The following is a 15,409-nucleotide window of genomic DNA, read 5'->3' as shown; positions in this document are numbered from 1 at the left end:
GCGCCTGCCTTTGGCCCAGGGAGCGATCCTGGAGACCCGGGATCAAATCCCACATCGGGCTCCCGGTGCATGGAGCCTGCTTCTCCCTCTGCCTGTGTCTCTGCCTCTCTCTCTCTATGTGTGTGACTATCATAAATAAATAAAAATTAAAAAATAAAAAATAAAAAGTAATAATAATAAAATAAAATCTAGCCAAACAATACATACAAAAGTTGAGTGAAGTGCCAGGCACCTGGGAGGAGCTAAATTCTCTTATGATGAAGCTGTGTCTTGAGGGTGAATGCCTTAAAATCAGACCACATAGCTGTCAATAAATCATGCCCAGAAGATACCACGTGCCTTTTTCTGGAGCTCCTTGAGTGTGGAGGGGGCAGGGGACGGGGCTCAGTCCTGGACTGCTTGATGTCAAGGTGGATCTCCACCTCGAAATGGTCAGCCCCAAAGTTCAGAGATGTCATGCCCAGGTCCCTCGAGCCATGTCAGGAATTCCTGTCTTTTCAGTTCCCAGAGACATGAATTCTCTTGCATGGGTTCTAATGGAGTCTTTGGTCTGTTTCAGGTACCGGAATTGTGTTTACACATACAGGATTTTGCCCAATGAAGACGATAAATTCACTGTCCAGGTAAGCCCTCTATCAACCCGGCCATCCGGCCTTGAGTGGAGCGGGTGTTGGCAGAGAAAATGACAAAGACGAGGCAGAGAGGAAAGTATGTGCCCCAAACAGCCTGGACACGAGGGCCTGGCTGAGCCTCTTTCTCCCCAGAAGTCCATGGGTGGGGGTGGCTTGGTCGGTAAGCTGAGACCCTGCTCTGGTGAGGAAGGATGCCCAGAGACAACGGGAAGGGATTGTAGCTTGTTGATTATTTTCTTCAGTGAGCCCAGCTGAGTGAGGCTCAGTGGGCTGGGAAGGAGACAAGGGGAACTCACAGGAGAACAGAGTATTTTTTCTGAGGGACTAGATGATCACCCGACAGGTTAGCACAAAACAGGACCTTTCAGTTTGTAGACACCTGTTCTGCCAGAGGCTGATGCTCATGGCATCTGGTTGCACCATGGAGAGGCCAAGTATGTAAACTTGCCATTAAATGTTAACAAAGAACCAACTGCAGCAAGTCTTTCCAAGTCCAAGTCTGGAAAGACCACCCCTCCCACACACAGGCTGTGTTTGCATGACGAGCACACAGGCTGTGTGTGACCACAATGCATGACAACCCAGTGATGTGGAAGCCAGGGGAGCTATTTTTATCTGGCTGCATTAAGAGAGCATAGGGGTGGCCAGAACAAAGGAGGTGACGTTCTCGGTGTCCTTGGTGGGGCCAGAGGAGTCATGCTCAGTTCTCGGGGGGGCCATAGTAGGAGGCACTAACACGGGGTACCTGGGTGGCTCATTTCATTAAGTGCCGCCTTTGGCTCAGGTCATGACCTTAGGATCCTGGGATCGAGTCCCGCATTGGGCTCCCTGCTCAGCAGGAAGTCTGCTTCTCCCTCTCCTTCTACCCCTCCTCCCTATTGTTCTCTCTCTCTCTCTCTCAAGTAAATAAATAAAATCTTAAAAAAAAAAAAAAAAAAGAGGCACCAACAAATGGAGCACACCCAGGTGCGGGGCAGAGAGGAGGGATAGACCGGGGTTGGGACTCCATGTCGTGTAGGAGCAGCAACAGGGTCTGTGGGGTTTAGTTGAAAAGAAAGTAAGGGTGGAGGAGAGGTGGAGCATGATCACTGATTCCAGAACATGAAGGGAACGGTGCCTTTCGTCCACAGCTAGGATGCGGTTGAGGGCAGGACACCAGGCAGGTTCGGGGGGCGGGGGGAGGGCATCGGTCACCAGAAATGTGTCCAGTGGGAGAAGCCTTGCGGAGTGGAACACCTCTGGAAAGATGATGGGGTCAAAGGAGTCACTTCAAGGAGCCCTTGGGTCAGAGAGTGAGAGTAAGGAGGTGCTTGGCCCAGCCCAGGGGGGCTCAAAGCCGCCTTCCCAGGCAGCTGGGGCTCTTTGATGCAAGGGCTTCTGGGAGATCCAAGTTTGGGCTCCTTTGGAATCCCTCCACCCGACAGAGGTCAGGCTGAGCCGCCTCGGGCTTCTTCCTCCTTCCATATGTGCATCTGCACCAGTATCTAAAGAATATTCTTTCAAATGCCTGCAGCTGGTCTAGGGTGCCCAAGCATCGCGGCCTGGTCACCAGGGATGTGTTGTGGCACCCCGCGTATCACACTGGCCTTTCAAGTGCTTGGCAGCTGCTCATCATCGGTACGACGGTCCCTCCCAAGGGGAGGCTGGGTGGGGCAGGCAGGCGGCCTCGGCGGCCTCCACCGTGTTTTGTCAGTCTGTGACGGTGTGAACTCTCCTGGCCGGGTTGGCATCCCTGATGGGTGGTTTGCTGAAAGGAGTCTACACTCTCTTAAGTTAAAAGTTGGTCAATGCTTTTGATCTTTTTTCTCCTTGTGGTTTCTTCTATTCCTTCAAAGTGAAGAAGACTTCAAGTATGACTAGGTCTTACGCTGGAAAAGACGCCTCTGTGGCTTCTTGTACACAGCTGTACCCACGGCCCGCAAACACGCGGAGACTGTGGTCTAGCACGCCCCCCTCCCCTCTGCGGCCTCGCTGCCCTGGCCCGGCGTGGTCCTGTGAACTGCGGCCTGTCCTGGGGCAGTTTCAGGGTCCGGGGGCCTCATCAGGCTTTGGGGGTGGCAAAGAATAGAGTCTCTCTGGCTAACTCGTGTGAGGAGGGAGCGGCCTGTGTGGCCGTGCGCAGGGCGCGGGGGGAGGAGGCCTGCGCTGGGCACAGCCCGCCACGCCTCAGCCCTTCTCTGCCTGTCTGCTCTTCTTCCCGTGACAGGTGCACTTTTCAGTTTCCAGTCCCCAGAGGGACCCAGGGTGGCTCAACCACCAACAGCTTTCTCTGCACGGGCCACTCAGGGGCCACAGGCCAGGGTGTCAACCAGCTGTCTGAGCAACGGCCTGCCCCACAGTCAGAAGTGTAAGGACAGAGCTGGTCACTTAAGGTCACACGCTGCCAGGGTGACGGGTGGGCGGGCTTCGTAGAAAAGCTGGTGCCCTGCTGGACATGTGGGCTCCAGACCCCAGGGCCTGTGACCTCTTCAGTGGCCCACAGCAGGTAGCCAGGGTGCAGGGATCTGTGTGGCCCGGGTGGTCTGCAGAAGTTTCCATTCCGAAGGATACACCTTCCTGTAAAAACACAACACCTTACTGAGATAGCAAGAGTCGATGGCTCCTGCCCAGCAGGTTGAAGCACGTGTGCAAGGAGGTGAAATCAGAGATCCGACTGGGTCTCAGTCCTTGCCAATTGCTGCTTATTTTAGCTCTGGTTCCTCTTTTCATGTCGAGGCAAAACCTCATACTCTTTTCTGAGCTGAGCCACAGTTTCTAAATAACTCACTCCTTACACCTGAGCCTGCTTAGTGCCACCAGAATGTGAGGCTCCTAAAATAAGAATCTGGCGTGAAAATCTTGGCCAAGTGAACCACCAAAGGCTTTACTCACTTTCTTATTTTAATTCCCCCCACTCTTCTGTTTTTTTGGACAAAACCAAAGGGCCACTCTGCCCCCGTTCGTTGCAGAGGGACCTCATGCGGTGGGTATGGGCATCACATCACGGCCCACAACCACCCTGTTTGGGTCAGGAAGAGGAGCGCGATCCTGACACTCTGTGACCTTGGCCTCTCTCCACCTTTCTCAGCCTCCCAGAAAATCAGAGAGAGAAAGGAAGGATGTAAACTGTAACTTCATTCAACCCCCTCCCCTGTGTATGAATGTAGCTGAGGCCTGCAGAAGGTGGAGCTTATACCCGCATCTCCAGAAAGTGTGGTCCAGACCGGCTGGATGTTGGACCCCTGGGAAGGGTAGACTTTGGCCCTAGGAGGATGCAGAGGCAAGGCGGTATAACCTCTCAGAGAAAGAGAGAGAGACCTGTTATCCTGCCAACAGTTGTCAATGGCATTTGATCAGAAATGGTATCTGGCCCTTATGCTAAGTCATCGAGGTACCTGGAATGAAGGCAGGAAAGCATACAACGTGTAAATCTCCCACCCCACTGAGTGGCTGGCATGGGGGAGCCAACACCTCCACCACCGCCATCTTTCTTTGCTGGGAGGGAACAGACATCAAACAGAACAACTGCATCTGCTAACCCACAGAAGGCAGCCTACCTCATACTCAAGTGAGAGAGAGGAGGAGAAATGGAGGACAGTGAGATGCACAGAAGGGGAGGAAGACAATGGGGAGAAGGGCGAGCAGGAAAGAGAAATGAACGAGAAGAGAAAGAGGAAGGAGAGAGGAGTAGAGGTGGGTAAGGGTGTGGGGGCAGTATTCTAGAAGGTTCTAGGCAGTGCCTAGGTGTGGCAGGAAGGGGGCAGGTGTCATGATCAGTCTCTCCCAGCTTTGCCTCTTGGGCTGTGGATTTCTGTGCCTCGGTTACCTCAGGAGCCCGTAGAATTGTTGTGGGGTGGTTCAGCAGCCTCTCTGCCCACCCCCATCCTGAGAACCTTCTGGTCCTGGGGGGGGGGGCGGGAGGCAGGGCTCCGAGCCCTGTGTGAGGCCAGAGGAAGGCAGGTCAGCTCCACCCCCTCAGGCCTGATTTCCCATGTCCAGAGCCGGGTTTCTTGTAAAGCCCCAAACTCCTTTTCTGACTTGGAAAGGGAAGTGACCCTCCTCTGAGGAGGCCTGACTCCCGGAAGAGCTGCTGGGCTTCTGTGCCTTTCGAAATGCGCCCCCCCCCCCCCCGGACACCGAGGACCCGTTTGAGGCAGCAGGAGCAGCCTGATGGGCCAGTCGGGGAGCGAGAAGGGGAGGCAGGAGGCCCCGAGCCGGGCCGCGGCCTTCAGGCCTTCAGACGTGTCACATAACTGGCTGCCCCAGAGCCAGCGCCACGGCCCACGTCACCAGGGCCCTTGGGCTCTATTCCTACAACCCCTCAGCCCTTGCTCCCTTTCGGACATCCTTCCTACCTAGAAAAACAAAGCAGAACATACACACTGCCCCTGGTCCCCGTCACGTCCTGTCCTTCCTCGCGGCTCAGATCACATCCAAGATACCGGCCGTGGAAGAGGGCGCAGGGGACACGCACACATTCTAGGGCGGCGCGGGCCAAGAGGGGCCACCCTCCTCCTCGGCGACCCGCCCGCCGGTGTTCTGTCCGCGTTTAGAAGAGAAGCCCCGGGGCTCGGGGCTCCAGGGGCTCGTGATTCAGTTCCGTCCCGCCGGTGGCCGTCCTGTCGCCCGGGGCCAGGGTGGACAGTGTGGCTTTCGGGAAGCAGAAAACAAAACAACTTTCTAAAAGCCGTTCGTCACCAGCAGCCCGGAGGGTAAACGGTTGAGCCATTGTCGTTGAGCTCAGGAAGAGGGTGGCAGCGGCCTTGTTCCGAGACGCGAAGATTCCGGCCGCGCCGCCGGCCAAGGATGTGGCTCTCGCTCGCGCTTCCCGACGTTGCACAGGGACCGGCCGAGGGGGCGCAGGCCCAGAGGCCGTGCAGGGCCAGGGCCGCCCCCCGCGACCCGCAGACCCTTCAGGCCTCCACGGCCACGTTCTAGAAGCCTGCATTGTGAAAAATCATTTTATTTTAATTTTATATTTTTATTTTTTTGAATTTTGTCTGCTGTCTGCTGTTGACCACAGGCCGCTCAGAGCATCCCCCAGTTGCTTTAGGTTCCAAAAGGGAATTTGAGGGCGCCTGGGTGGCTCAGGGGTTGAGTGTCTGCCTTCAGCTCAGCCCTGGGGTCCGGGATCCAGTCCCCCCCCCCCACATCTGGCTCCCCGCAGGGAGCCTGTCTCTCCCTCTGCCTCTCTCTCTGTGTCTCTCATGAATAAATAAGCAAAAGCTTTTTTTTCTTGGGGGGGGGGAGGAGAATTGGATGGAGAAAAAAAACTTTTGAGGACCAGGTTTTTTCTCAAGATTCCGTAGACGCTTTGTTCCAAGCCTTCAGAAACGTGGAATTGCAAACAGCCCCGGTTACAAGATCCAAGGCCAACCCGTGCTGGTTCCAGTACAGGGAACCAGGTTTTTTCTCTTTCTGCTTTGAAGCTGGTGGGAGTTTTTTTTTTTTTCTACCCTTATCATTTTCCTTTTGTCAGTAGTTCCTAAAATGTGTTCAGCCTGTTTCATCTGCAAATTTGGGTTCTTCTTCGGCTCAAACTTCTCTTCTGCTCGGTCTTTTTTTTTTTTTTTTAATTTTTATTTATTTATGATAGTCACAGAGAGAGAGAGAGGCAGAAACACAGGCAGAGGGAGAAGCAGGCTCCATGCACCGGGAGCCCGACGTGGGATTCGATCCCGGGTCTCCAGGATCGCGCCCTGGGCCAAAGGCAGGCGCCAAACCGCTGCCCCACCCTGGGATCCCCTTCTGCTCGGTCTTTGAATGCATTTTTCATTCCAGCTCTTCCGACTTACATTTGTCGCGTCTACCTTCAGATGACTGTCTTTGCTTCCTCCGGCCTTCCCTCCCCACCCCGTCCACTCGCATCTTGTCCCTGCCTCTCGGTCTTCTGGTCCATCTTGCCCCCACCGCTTCCCGACACGGATCCATTTCCTCTTCGCTGCCCAAAGCAGAGCTCACAGGGGGCCCACCCCGACACCTGCTGCAGTTGGTGGACTTGGGCTCAGGAATAAGATGCGATTGTAACCAAGAGGATGTGAGGGGAAGCATTGTGCAGGGCCTCTGGGAAAGGTTTATTTGTCTTAGAAAGAGATACAGGGACGAAGTGGTCCCTTTTCTACCTTTGGAAGGTGTCATAATGTGTAATTGCTGGGGCTGCTGCTCCCGCCTTACAAGCAAGAGGGGACATGAGGCCAATAAGCAGAGGGCGGGGCAGAAAGGTGGAATGAACCCAGGCCCCCCATGATGCCACTGAGTTAACTGAAGAGAATTAACCAGCCTGGTGGCCACCCTGCCTCTAGTCTGAGGCTCTGTTCAAGTAACTGAATTAGGGGGACACCTGGGTGGCTCAGTGGTTGAGCGTCTGCCTTCTACTCAGGGTGTGATTCTGGAGTCCCGGGATCGAGTCCTGTATCAGGCTTCTTGCGAGGAGCCTGCTTCTCCCTCTGCCTGTGTCTCTGCCTCTCTTTTTCTCTGTCTCTCATGAATAAATAAATAAAATATTTAAAAAAAAAAAAGAGAGAGAGAGAGAGAGAGAGACATAGAGAGAGAGAGAGAGAGGCAGAGACACAGGCAGAGGGAGAAGCAGGCTCCTCGCAAGGAGCCTGACGTGGGACTCGATCCCAAGACTCCAGAATCACGCCCTGGGCCAAAGGCAGGCATCAAACTGCTGAGCCACCCAGAGATCCCCTCTCTGTGTGTCTCTCATGAATAAATAAGTAAAATCTTTAAAAGAAAAAAAAGTAACTGAATTAGGTTTTCTGTCACCTGCAGCTGAAAATATCCTAACCTGCAAAGGTTTCAGCTGTCCTAGGGAAATTTCAAGGCAGAAAATGAAAAAATTTTAATTGAACATCAGGTTTCACTGCCCCCAAAGCTCTCAAGCCAAGATCTGACCCCTGCGGTCTCTGACTCTCCCCCTCGGGGTGGCATCGGGCTGCACCATATTGTTGGACCCACTCTTGCCCCCACCCCGCCCCCGACATTCCCTGTGCCTCGCGTCTCTGTGCCAAACATCCTGGGGTTCAGTATCCCTTTCTTGAACTGTAACCACAAGAAAGCACAAAAACCAATCTGTATCTTAGCAATTTCTGTCCTGGGAAGGCACGTCGGTCACTTGCTTACTATAGATGGTTTAGCCTCTCCTGTTGGCTTTGCCTTTCAACATGAGGTCTGGGTCCAGCTTTCATATTTGCAAGAGGCCACTTAAAGCTACCCCAAAGAAGGGAGTCTTTCCTCTAAGAAAATATGCACCCCGAGAAGCCTTCCCTGATTATGCCATAAAAATGTCTCTTGGCCCCCACCTGTCACCCGCACCCCCACATCCTGCTTTATCTTGCCTGTGGCACCTGTCACTAGCTGACCTCACTGCATTTATTGTCTGTCCTGGAACCGTGCCTGGCATATAGAGGCCACTTGGTAAATATTTATCGAACAACTGATTTCTGCTGCCACCCTTACATGTACAGAGAGAGCTGCGTGTTCCCGTTACAATGGTGACTGGTTTAGGGCTTGCCACACTTAGCAGCCCCAAACTGGGTGTCCACGGGCCCCACCTGATTGTTTTTCATGCCCTGGCCAGTTTCCTCTGCATTCTGGGCAGTGTCCTCTGCTCCACAGTCTCAGTTCTGCTCTCACCCCGCTCTGATGTGGATTTGAATTTCACCACTGAGGTTTTCATTCTGCTGCAGGCTTGCCTTACTGGCTGGTCTCCCTCCTTAACTGGCCCTGCTGTCTGTTCGTCTTTCCCGTTCCCTTTTCTTGCAGGTTTTCACTAACCAGCTCTTCAAGGCCTTGCCTTCTATACCCGTGTGCGGACATCAGATGCTTCCCACAGTGTTTTCCTACTTCCTGCAGCAGCAGCTCCCACCGGGTCTTATTCCATCTACCCTCTGTTTCCTCTTCTGAAATATTGGGATCAAGGCAGTCCTTCCCTCATAGGCCTGTTTCCAGGCCGGAAGGCAATGGTTTATGTGAAGCACACAGCGCAGGGCCGGACATATGTGTGACTCAGAGAACAATCGTTTTTGCAACGACAAGTAGCAGGGGAGAGAAGCACGAGGCCAGTTAGCTTTGCAACACCCAGACAGAAGCCCAGGCCTGCCAACGGTTGGGGATGCCAGGTGCAGGGGAGGCAGAAAGTCCTGAAACAGGGACGCCAAAGACTCAGGAGTCCTGGGATTGGTACCAGACAGTCTGGGGGGCTGGGAAAGAAGGATGAACAACCAGATTACTGCCCAGGAACAAAGAGGAAAAGGAGGTGCCAAGTCTGGCCTTCTCTGTCCTTTCTGGATGGGGACCCTTCATGGTCCAGTACCTGCTCATTGGGCTTATGTCACCCCAGCTTTGGAGAAATGGGAAGACAGACGGAGGGGGGGTCAGGGGAGGGGCGGGTGGCTGGGATCCCACTAGGCAGCAGTAGAAGAGCCTTGGGGATACCGGAGGGGTCAGAGGGAGGGTCCTCTAACTCCCCGGGGGCCCTACCTCCTTGTCCCTTCTCATCATTGTCTGCATTTATTGAGCTCTTCCTGGAGCCAGCCACCTGATCTATGTTTTTAATTGAATCCTGGTAGGGAGTGTCATTATCTTTATTCCCATTTGAAATGCAAGGAAACTAAGGAGCTGACACTTTTTGCTTGGTTCATACAACTAGTCAGGGACAGGATAGGGGTGTTATTTGATCTGCCATGCTCTGGCTTAAGGGCCAGGCCACCCTCCCTCTCCTCAGCTTGGCTCTTGTTCACCAAGACGCCCTGCAGCCTGGGCGTCTGGCTGGAAGGCCAGATTGAGTCTGACACTGTCACCATGTTTGGCTACTGACCTTTGCTTGGCTGGACACCAAAGGTTGGCCTTGGCAATGGAACCAGTGGTGAGTTGTATGGCATTTGAACCTTTAACCTTCTTCAACGAGGCTCAAGATGACCCCATTCCTAGGCTGAATCTAGTCAGCACTATAGCTGTATCTCCTGGCCATATTCCTTAATGACTTGTCATTCCAGAATGTCTTAGCTCAGAGATTCCCCATTCGTTCATCTGCTTCTTCATTCTGCAGATTTTGTTTGGGCACTGGGGGTATAGGAGTTAGTCAACGTTGTAGACATAGTCCTTGCTCTTATGGGATGGATGTTCAGTTCAGAGACTGTTGGCGGGCATTTATCAAGATTATCTCCTGGGCCCAGATTTGTGTATCTTGAAGTAGAGGTGTTTCAGGTGTTTCCATGGCAAAAGGAGCTCTCCTCCAGTGAGAGGATATGAATGACCCAACCAATCCTTCTAAAAAAATCATCACTCCCTCTTCTGTGCTCCCATGGCATCCCCCCTCTTCCCACTACAGTGCCCTTCCCATGTGGGTGGTCCTCCACTCTCCCGCTCCACCCCTGTGAGCTGTAGGTGCCGCAGGAACACGAGGGAGAGCTCATTTGCTTCTGGGTCTGCCCTAGAGCCTGACACAGGACAGAGAAGTCATAACCATTCACTGAACGAAAGGCCCAATTAGAATTGGCTTGGAGATGGTACTTCTGTTTATGACTTGGTGCTCGCAGAACCTTTTGAGGTTAGCCTTAATCCCCCTGTTCTTGGCAGAAGTGTGCCCCACTTTGAACCCCAAGATGGAAAAATCCAAATTTCTTCCTAAGTATTGAATGAATTAGTAGGTACTCCATTAGTCATTTGTACAAAGAGATTCACCATAAGAGAATAGGAAGTTCTCAGAGTCCCTTTGTTTCAGCTCCTCCTGACTGCCCAAGTCAAGAGACCCTGGGAGGCTGCTGGCCGTCCATCTGAGTGCCCACCTGTCTCTCCACCACGTTTATGCTCCTTCATGACTTAGGGGAAAAGGTTCTGAAGTTTGGAAATGAAGAAATGTGTTTTCCAAAATCCAATATCTCTGGCAAACACTCTTAAGACCCTGAGAAGAGGCCATAGCAGCTCATACTGGGACAAGGAAAAAACACAAGGACATAGTCCTGGGCTTTAAAGAGGGAAGCCAGACATTCGCAACAAGTAGATTTTAATGTAACTCAGAAGTCTGCAAGAAAAACTGTTGACGGCTCAGGGAAGCCATCGAGGAGGTAGTTACTCCTGCCAACACCAAGCTCCTCCCTGCCCCAGGATCTTTGCACTTGCCCTGCCCTCTGCCTGGGACTCTCTTCCCTTAGATTACCATGTAGCTAACTGCCCCAAAGTTACTCCAAGGTCTCCCCATCTAACGTCATGCCCTGCCCTGACAGTCATTCTGTTACGTCCCTGTTTTATTTTTCTTCATAGTTCTTATCACTGTCAGCAACCGTGTTAGTTTTCTTTTGCTGCTGTAACAAGTTACTGCAAATGTAGTGATTTAAAAACAACACAGATGTGGGGCGCCTGACTGGCCCAGTTGGTAGAGCATGTGACTCTTGATCTCAGGGTTGTAAATTCGAGCCCCATGTTGGGTATAGAGATTACTTAAAAATAAGTCTTTTTAAGAAAACCCCCCACAAATGTATTATCTTATATTTTGGGGGGTTAGTAGTCTGAAATGGGTCTCACTTGGCTAAAATCCAGGTGTTTGCGCAGCCTGGGTGGCTCAGCGGTTTAGCGCCACCTTCAGCCCAGGATGTGATCCTGGAGTCCTGGGATAGAGTCCCCCGTCGGGCTCCCTGCATGGAGCCTGCTTCTCCCTCTGCCTGTGTCTCTGCCTGTGTCTCTGCCTGTCTCTCTCTCTCTCTCTCTCTCTCTCTCTCTCTCTCTCTCTCCCTCTCATGGATAAGTAAATAAAATCTTTAAAAATAAATAAATAAATAAATAAGTAAATAAATAAATAAATAGATAAATAAATAAATAAATAAATAAATAAATAAATAAATAAATAAAATCCAGGTGTTGGCAGAACTGTAGTCCTTTCTGGAGACTTGAGGAGGGACATCTGTCTTCTTGCTTTTTCCAGTTTCTAGGGGCCACCTGCATTTCCCACCTTCAGAGGCAGCGACGGCCAGTCAAGGCTTTCTCCCCATGTCACGTCTCTGGTCCCAACTCTCCTACTTCTCTCTTTCCCTTACGAGGACCCTCGGGATTTGAGTTGGCCCACCTGAATAATTCAGAACAATCCCTATCTCAAGCTGAGCATGTTAGCAACCTTAATTCCTTCTACATCTTAATCCCCCCACACCATGCAAGAAAACACATCCGTGGGATTCAGAGATCAGGACATAGACTTCTTTGAAGGGGCTCTGCCCTCCACAGTGACTCTCTCTGTTATTTATTGACTCACTTGTTTGTCATCTGTCTCCACTATGAGGATGTGAAACCCAGGGGAGCAAAGACCTCCTCCTTCTTGCTCCCCACTGTGTCTGCAGCTCTTAGAAGAGCACGTTGCACATAAGACCTTCTCAATAAATATTTGCTAACCAGGTGAACGAAGGGGTACATTTGTAATATGAGTGAGGGGGGAAAGGCCTCCCATTTCTTTACCTCTACAAGGAGAGATGTGGAGTAGAGACCTCCAGAGACCTCTCTGCTCTAAAATTCTAAGATTCTTTCCATAGCAATGGCATCAACGAACGTTTGGGAGAGGGGGGTGCTCAGAGCAGCTCTTCTGGAATCTGCTCCGCGTGTGGCAGCGGAGGGGCGCAGCTAGAGCAGTAAGACCTGGGTCTGGGATGAAGGAAAGGCAACAGGGGAGTTTGGGGGCGAGCTGCAGAGTTAATCAGGGAGCTGCCCCAGGCTGCATCTCCCTGAGGTAGCTCCGCTCCAGGCTGAGGACACAGAGCCTGTCTGCCAGCTGTCATTCCTGGCTCCCACTGAGTACCTTGAGAGTTGTTCACAAAGAGAAATGAAGCAAGCTGGAAAGAAAAGCATCTCAGGGAATGTAATTAAGGATAAAAATATCCTCCCAGGCTCCTGGCCATGGGGACCTAGAGGATGCCCCTGATCTGGGGACCAGGGGAACCATGATGGGTTTTGAAAGATAATGACTGGTACAGGTTTTTAGTATGGGTAAGTTTGCACAATTAGAAACACCCTCTATATGCAAGCAGGGCCGAAAGACAGGGAGGAGTTCAAAGTGCAGTGTGTTAAATACAGAACCTTTGCAGGGGGTGGGGGGAGAAAAGGGGAAACAGACACAGAGAAGGAGAAGATGGGCTTCCTTCTTTGCATGTATCAGGAGGAAATGACAATTCTGGAGGCAAATTGTTGAATACTGGAAGTGGAGGAGGACTTAGAGGCTCCTCACGGCACCCCCCTGCCCCCCATCTCCCCTCCCTCCAGTCCTGAGCCGGACTGAGCCAGGACACAGAGCCCCACACCTGTCTCACCCTCCTACCCCCGTACGCCCTCCCCTGCCCCCCATCTCAGCCTTCTGCACCCCTCAGCCCTACCCATGCATCCCACCTAAACGATGTACTCCGGCTGTTAGGTGTGAACGCATTTCGACCCCGTGGTGAAGATGGTTACACAGGAAACAGCAGAAAGACAAGTCACAAGCACACCCTGAGGAGGAGGGTAAATAACCAGCCTCTCCACCTGAGTGCAGCTTGAGTGCAGCCTGAGGCTTACAAAGCTGCTTACACAGCCTGGCTTGGACCCCTCAACTCCCTCTTGACCAACTTTTCTCTTCTCTTCTCTTCTCTTCTCTTCTCTTCTCTTCTCTTCTCTTCTCTTCTCTTCTCTCCTCTCCTCTCCTCTCCTCTCCTCTCCTCTCCTCTCCTCTCCCCTCCCCTCCCCTCCCCTCCCCTCCCCTCCCCTCCCCTCCTCTCCTCCCCCTCCCCTCCCCTCCTCTCCTCCCCCTCCCCTCCTCTTCTCTCTCTTCTCTTCTCTTCTCTTTCTTTTTTCTTTTTTGCGTGTGTGCATTAAGAAGGATTACTGCAGGGGCACCTGAGTGGCTCAGTTGGTTAAGTGACTGCCTTCAGCTCAGGTCATGATCCCAGGAGCCTGGGATGGAGCCCCACATCCAGGCTCTCTGCTCAGTGGAGACTCTGCTTCTCCCTCTCCCCCTGCTCATGCTCATTCTCTCTCTCAAATAAAACTTCATTTAAAAAAAATAAAGTGAAATATCCAGTATAGGGAAATGTATAGAGACAAAAATTAGAAGGTAAGGATTGCCTAGGGTTGAAATTTATTAAAAAAAAAAAAAAAAAAAAAGATGGGCACCTGGGGGGCTCAGTGGTTGAGCGCCTGCCTTCGGCCCAGGGCGTGATCCTGGGGTCCTGGGGTCCTGGGGTCCTGGGATCAAGTCCCACATCAGGCTCCTCACGGGGAGCCTGCTTCTCCCTCTGCCTGTGTCTCTGCCTCTCTCACCCTCTTATGAACAAATAAAATCTTAAAAAAAAAAGGGGGGATTGCTGCAGATCAGTATTTGTTATCTCTGCTTTTCCTCTTAGCAAGGTAGTAAGTGAGGGTGAGGAAGTTTAAATTGAAAATATTGAGCACAGGTATCCCTGGGTGGCGTAGAGGTTTAGCGCCTGCCTTTGGCCCAGGGTGCGATCCTGGAGACCTGGGATCGAATCCCACGTCGGGCTCCCGGTGCATGGAGCCTGCTTCTACCTCTGCCTGTGTCTCTGCCTCTCTCTCTCTCTCTGTGTGTGTGACTATCATAAATAAATAAAAATCTAAAAAAAAAATATTGAGCAGAGATAAAAATCCCCTGCAACTGAGACATGCCTTGCTTCTTGGGAAACTGTCCATGTAAATATGTTTCTCTAAAATTTAACTTTAGAACCCATAAAATATTTGCCATCTCAAAAATAGCCTTAAAGACTTCATGGGAAGTACTTTGAGTACTCATTAAGGCATTCTTGAAATGTTGACTCTGATATTTGGGGGAGAGATTTGCAGAAATTCTGTAACAGTAGTACCATGCCTGGTCTGCTAGAGCAAACTGCACGATCTTCAGTGTGCTGTGGTTCGCTTTAAAAGTGAAAGTGGTCAAAAGCTACACACTTCTACTTATAAAATAAATAAGTCCTGGGGACATAATGTCCAGCACAGTAGCTGTAGTTAATGATATGATATTGTACGTTTGAAAGTTGCTAAAAGAGTAAGTAGATTGCAAAAGCTCTGAATACCAGAAAAAATAATTTGTAACTGCCTGGTGATGGACGTTAACTAGACACCTTGCCGTGATCATTTTGTGGTATATATATGCCTATATCAAACCATTATAGTGTACACTGGAAGCTAATATAATGTTATGTGTCAGTTATATCTCAATTATTTTTAAAAATTTCATTTCAAAGACTCAGTCCAAAAGAAGAAAATAAAAGAATGTAATACTTTTTTTTTCTCATAATAATTTTCATTGCACATTGAACTCCTACTATTTTGGCTGTATTGGGTTAAATAAAATATATACATCAATTTAATCTTACCTGATTTTTTTAAACTTTTTTTTTTTTAAGTAATCTCTCTGCCCAACATGAGGCTTGAACTCATGACCCTGATATTAAGAGTCACATGCTCCACCAGCCAGGTGCCCCTCAACGCTCTTTTTAATGTGACTACTAGGAAATTTAAAATCATGTATGAGGCTCACATTATCTTTTGCGGGAGAGCCTTGCTACACAAAGTGTGGGCCCCAAAACAGCAGGGCGAGCATCACCTAGGAGCTTGAGAGAAATGCAGAGAACCAGGCAGGCCCAGAGCTACTGATTTAGAATTAGCATTTACACAAGATCCTCAAGTGATTGGTGTGCACAGTCAAGTTTGAAGAGTGTGGAGGTCGAGGGAGCGTGGCAATAGATCCCACACATGACAAGAGGGAGGAGAAACCAAGGCAAAGGCTCTGTCCAGAGGGCTAATCTCCAGTATCCAAGATGTTTCAA

General features: G+C 51.0%; 1 protein-coding gene across 1 annotated transcript in view; it reads left to right on the top strand.

The window, feature by feature from the left end:
* The window catches only part of INPP5D (inositol polyphosphate-5-phosphatase D), a 120,222-nt gene that overhangs the window by 14,518 nt on the left and 90,295 nt on the right, over positions 1 to 15,409 (top strand). Inside the window, exon 2 of the mRNA XM_055300669.1 lies at positions 560 to 623. Within this exon, the coding sequence (XP_055156644.1) occupies positions 560 to 623 (64 nt within the window). The remainder of the gene's footprint in view (positions 1 to 559; positions 624 to 15,409) is intronic.

This window comes from Nyctereutes procyonoides, unplaced genomic scaffold (genome assembly GCF_905146905.1).
Source record: "Nyctereutes procyonoides isolate TBG_1078 unplaced genomic scaffold, NYPRO_anot_genome, whole genome shotgun sequence".
NCBI classification, from domain to species: Eukaryota; Metazoa; Chordata; class Mammalia; order Carnivora; family Canidae; genus Nyctereutes; species Nyctereutes procyonoides.
The sequence above is the reverse complement of the archived record's forward strand: the minus strand, read 5'-3'. Positions and strand labels throughout refer to the sequence as shown.